Source organism: Gekko japonicus, unplaced genomic scaffold (genome assembly GCF_001447785.1).
Source record: "Gekko japonicus isolate JY-2015 unplaced genomic scaffold, Gekko_japonicus_V1.1 scaffold6477, whole genome shotgun sequence".
NCBI classification, from domain to species: Eukaryota; Metazoa; Chordata; class Lepidosauria; order Squamata; family Gekkonidae; genus Gekko; species Gekko japonicus.
Genome location: NW_015175050.1, coordinates 1 through 5,323, shown reverse-complemented (window position 1 = coordinate 5,323; position 5,323 = coordinate 1). Strand labels below are relative to the sequence as shown.

The window sequence follows — 5,323 nt, the reverse complement described above, 5'->3', positions numbered from 1 at the left end:
TTTTTCTGGGTTTTTTCCGGGCCTTCACATCTTTAGTCTTGCTTGCTCCTTCCCCAAGAATTGATTTGGCCCTTTGAATTAAACTGAAGACACGAACCTGCCTGATCCTGAACCAGAGCCCCTTTGGTCCTTCAAGGTCAGTCTTGTCTACTCAGCCTGGCAGCCGCTGTCCAGGATTTCCAGTAAAGGTCTTTCACATCACCTGCTACCTGGTCAGATCAGATCAGAATTTTATTACAGTCGCTAGACCAGTCATATAAATATAGTTATAATATTTTTTTAAAATCTGGTCCGTTTAACTGAGCCTGCCATTGACAAGCTCCACTTTCTCCGCCCGGGCTACCGCCCTCGGTGGCCGTGGCTTGCCGTGTCCTTCGGAGAGGGAGGGTCAGCCCCGGCGTCTGGGGCGTACTAAAAGGGGGGATGAGGTGGAGAAGGAGTCTCAGGAAGACGGGACGAGGTTAACGTCACCTCGGAGGTCCCTCTTTTAGCTGCTGCGTCGGCACTTGCTTGGCAAGCCTATGGGGGGGGCAGGACTTCTGCTGCTCTCTCTCTCTCTCGCTGTCCCTTGTCTCTCCCCGGCCTCGGCTTTCGCTACTCCTCCCCGACTCCTCCACCTTCTCCGCCTTTTGTTTCCTGCCCTGCTCCCAGCGCTGACCCTCCTCCCCGGGTCACGCTCCCCTCATTAAGCCAGGATGCGCCCGACGCCGCCCCATCCACCCCGGTCAGAACAATGCCTGCCCGGGTATCCCTAGGCGTCCCCTCCCTCGCCGTGTAGGGAGGCGTGCTCTGGCTGGCGTGCTCTGGCTGGCGCTCCTCTTCGGCTCTCAGACTTGGGGCCGTGCCCATCCGAGTGGAGCCCCCTCCGTCGCAGAGGCAGCCTCCGCGCCCCCCTGCTCTCTTTGTGGTGTCGCGGGTGGCGGAGGCCTCGGCGGCGGTGTGCTCCAGCTCCTGGCAGGTGACTGGGGCGTTTCGGGGAGATCAGGGATGTGCCGGCTGTGTCCCGGGACCTCGGGACTGGGACAGCCATCTCCCGTTAAAAGGATCAGGCGGTACGGGTGGCTCATTGGTAGAGCATCTGCTTGACATGCAGAAGGTCCCAGGTTCAATTTCCGACATCTCCAATTTAAAAGGACCAGGCATTAGGTGATGTGAGAGACCTCCCTCCGCCTGAGACCCCGGAGAGAGAGCCGTCGCCTGTCTGAGTAGACAGTGGTGACCTTGGTGTGCCAAGGCTCTGATCCAGGATAAGGCTGCTTCATGTATTCACGTGACAAACTGGGGACTGGGTCGAGTGCTGTGTGAAAAATCCAGGATTACTTCCTGTGCTGTTCTTAGTTGAGTACCAACGCATGGACTAGCAAATCAGGAATTTGGGCCCAGATGAATAAGAATTAAAATGAATTATTGGATACTAGAAGGGTAAAAAATGTCTTTGGTGTGTGTGTGTGTGTGCCTGCCGTCCGAACGACGTGGTTTCAGATGCTCTAACTTGGCCTTCCCCTCGCCCCTTGTGACGTCTTCTAGGCTGAGCTCTCAAACAGGCGCCATCGGCCCATCGGCATCGGGGTGCAGGGCCTCGCGGATGCCTTCATCCTCATGAGGTTCCCTTTTGAAAGCCCGGAGGCCCAGCTGCTCAACAAGCAGATCTTTGAGACCATCTACTACGGGGCCCTGGAAGCCAGCTGCGAGCTGGCCAGAGAACACGGGCCTTACGAGACCTACGAGGGCTCCCCCGTCAGCAAAGGCGTAAGTGGCGCACGTGGGGAATGGTGTTTAAGCTGAAGTCCAGCTGGGTGGGCCTCTTGGAACCAAGCCCCTTTTGGTACCAGCCTGCTGCCCCTCTTCGCTGGGGCTCCAACTACAGGTTTCTCAAGAAGTTTCCCCCGTCCCATTTCGAAAGTTTGACTCTAATTTTGGAGCGTTGCCCCCCGCCAGGGCTCATGCATGTAAAAGCTCCATCCCTTGGTATACTGGGGTGAAGTGTTTGCTTGGGTCTGGGCTCACAAAAAGCCGTGACTGCTTTGCAACAAACTCTTGATCGGTTGTATTAGCTCCCTGCTGTGTTTCCAGTAGAGTGCAAAATAAGAACCTCAGAAGAGCCGTGCCGGATCAGACCAGGGAGGGTCCCTCTAGTCCAGCATCCCATCTCACACAGGGACCAGCCAGTTCCTCTGGAGGGCCAGCAACGGGGCAGAGAGGCCGAGGCCTTCCCCTGTTAAGAACATCAGAAGAGCCCTGCCGGGTCAGACCAGGGAGGGTCCATCCAGTCCAGCATCCCATCTCACACAGTAAGAACATAAGAACATAAGAGACGCCAATGTTGGATCAGGCCAAAGGCCGATCCAGTCCAACACTCTGTGTCACACAGTGGCCAGAAATACCAGTGCCATCAGGAGGTCCACCAGTGGGGCCAGGACATTAGAAGCCCTCCCACTGTTGGCTCCCCCAAGCACCAAGAAGACAGAGCATCACTTGCCCCAGAGCCCCTATCTATACCTTGTGGCTAATGGCCCTTTTGAAGCCGTCCATGCTTGTAGCTGCCACCCCTTCCTGTGGCAGTGGCCAGCCAGTTCCTCTGGAGGGCCAACAAAAGGGCAGAGAGACCAAGGCCTTCCCCTGATAAGAACATCAGCAGAGCCGTGCCGGATCAGAACAGGGAGGGTCCCTCTAGTCCAGCCTCCTGTCCCACACGGGCCAGCCAGTTCCTCTGGAGGGCCAACAACAGGGCAGGGAGGCCGAGGCCTTCCCCTGTTAAGAACATCAGAAGAGCCCTGCTGGGTCAGACCAGTGAGGCTCCATCTAGTCCAGCTTCCCGTCTCACGCAGTGTCCACCAGTTCCTCTGGAGGGCCACCAACATGGCAGAGAGGCCGAGGCCTTCCCCTGATAAGGACATCAGAAGAGCCCTGCCGGGTCAGACCAGGGAGGGTCCATCTAGTCCAGCATTACGTCTCACACAGGGGCCAGCCAGTTCCTCTGGAGGGCCAGCAACGGGGCAGAGTGGCCGAGGCCTTCCTCTGATAAGAACATCAGAAGAGCTGTGCCGGATCAGACCAGGGAGGGTCCCTCTAGTCCAGCATCCCATCTCACACAGTGGCCAGCCAGTTCCTCTGGAGGGCCAACTACAGGGCAGAGAGGCCGAGGCCTTCCCCTGATAAGAACGTCAGAAGAGCCCTGCTGGGTCAGACCAGGGAGGGTCCCTCTAGTCCAGCATCCTGTCTCACGCAGTGGCCAGCCAGTTCCCCTGGAGGGCCAGCAACAGGGCAGAGAGGCTGAGGCCTTCCCCTGATAAGAACATCAGAAGAGCCGTGCCGGATCAGACCAGGGAGGGTCCCTTTAGTCCAGCATCCCATCTCACACAGTGGCCAGCCAGTTCCTCTGGAGGGCCAACTACAGGGCAGAGAGGCCGAGGCCTTCCCCTGATAAGAATGTCAGAAGAGCCCTGCTGGGTCAGACGAGGGAGGGTCCCTCTAGTCCAGCATCCTGTCTCACGCAGTGGCCAGCCAGTTCCCCTGGAGGGCCAGCAACAGGGCAGAGAGGCTGAGGCCTTCCCCTGATGAGAACCTTAGAAGAGCCCTGCTGGATCAGACCAGGGACGGTCCACCTAGCCCAGCCTCCCGTCTCACGCAGTGGCCAGCCAGTTCCTCTGGAGGGCCAACTACAGGGCAGAGAGGCCGAGGCCTTCCCCTGATAAGAATGTCAGAAGAGCCCTGCTGGGTCAGACCAGGGAGGGTCCCTCTAGTCCAGCTTCCTGTCTCACGCAGTGGCCAGCCAGTTCCTCTGGTGAGCAAACAACTGGGTGTAGATGCCGAGTCCTTCCCCTAATGCTGCCTCCTGACTTTCGGATTCAGCGGACAACTGCTTCTGAATATGAAGTTTCTGCCTCCTGTGCCTCTAGATGGAAGAAGCTGGTGTGGTGCTGCAGTCAGTGTGTCGGACTAGTATCTGGGAGACCCAGGTTCAAATCACCTACCCTGCCGTGGAAACTTGCTGGTGGAAGGGGGGGACCTTGGGTCAGTCACACAGTCTCGGCCTAACCTGCCTCCCAAGGTTGCTGTGGATAAAAAATGGATGACAGGAGGGCGGCATGAACTATGCTGGGTCTCCCCTGGGCAGAAAGGCTGGGGGGAGTGAGCAGGCAAAGGCCAAGGGATCAAGAGGTCCACTTATGGAATGTACAGTTTTACTCTCTCAAAATGTTTGGAATGCTTCTCGATCTAATCATGGAACTGTTCCGCCAGACTTTTAAGTGAGATGGTGGGTGTCTGTTTATTCCATCGTTTAGTCTCCCTTACTGAAGCTTTCCATCTATTGGCCCATCTGAAAAGGTCTTATAGGCCCCATTCACACGCCGAATTTGCCGCGAGAGAGCCTGGAATTTGGGCGGATTTTCCGGGTGCAATCAGACTGCAACATCTGGCGGGCGTTTTGCACCCGTGGCATCCTGCCGAAAATGTGCAGTTAAAAAGTACTTGTTAAAAAGTACTGGAAAATGGTTTGCAGGCGCTGGGGGACGGAACTATAGCCGACGCGTCTGATCACATTCTGGCGGGTCTAACTGCGCCGCTGCAAATAGCCGCGCCTCCTCCTGTTATCTGGTCCGTGTGACCGGGGCCATAGTCTGGTTTATGGCCAGCTGCTCCAGTTTTGAGAACATCGTATTTGTAAATTGCAGCGCCATCTGTTCTCAACTCCTATTCCTTGCTTCTAAACTGTTTTAATTATTTATTTCCCGTATTGTTTTAATGGTTGTTCGAATTGCCGTCGTAATCCGCCCTGACCCTGCTTGTGGGGAGGGCCGAATATAAATCCGAAGACAAAAATAAATCTTGGAAGAAAGTTTCTCTCCTTGAGTACACACAGCAAGAAGTCCTTGCCCTGAAGGAGCCTGCCGCTCTGTGCCTCCCGCACCCCCCCAGTTCTGTGGGCTTTGCTGGGGTTTGGGGCAGGCTCCGTCGTGCTCCGCTCTGTGGACCGTTGGGTCTGACGTGCTTCGGCCTTTCCTGTGTTTTCAGATCCTTCAGTATGACATGTGGAATGTCACCCCAACGGACCTCTGGGACTGGAAGGCTCTGAAAGAGAAGATTGCCAAGTGAGTAAATCTGCCTGGTTCAGAGTCAGTGGTCGGCAGGGGTGTGGCTGGGGTACCTAGGGCAGGAAGGTGCACAGTGAGAGAGTTCCCCAAAGAACGTTTCCGTAGTGAGCCCAGGGTTTCAAAAGAGCAGCTTATTACTTGAGCCAGTGTGGTGTGGTGGCTAAGAGCGGTGGGCTCTAATCTTGAGAGAAGAAGAAAAAGAGGTGGGATTTATACCCCATGGCCCT

General features: G+C 56.2%; 1 protein-coding gene across 1 annotated transcript in view; it reads left to right on the top strand.

Annotated features, from left to right (window-relative positions):
- RRM1 (ribonucleotide reductase catalytic subunit M1) overlaps nt 1-5,093 on the top strand; it is a gene marked incomplete at its 3' end in the record, with an annotated part of 28,217 nt that extends 23,124 nt beyond the window's left edge. The window contains exons 13-14 of the mRNA XM_015425204.1: nt 1,528-1,749; nt 5,017-5,093. Of these exons, the coding sequence (XP_015280690.1) occupies nt 1,528-1,749; nt 5,017-5,093 (299 nt within the window). The remainder of the gene's footprint in view (nt 1-1,527; nt 1,750-5,016) is intronic.
- Nucleotides 5,094-5,323: the final 230 nt, after the last annotated feature.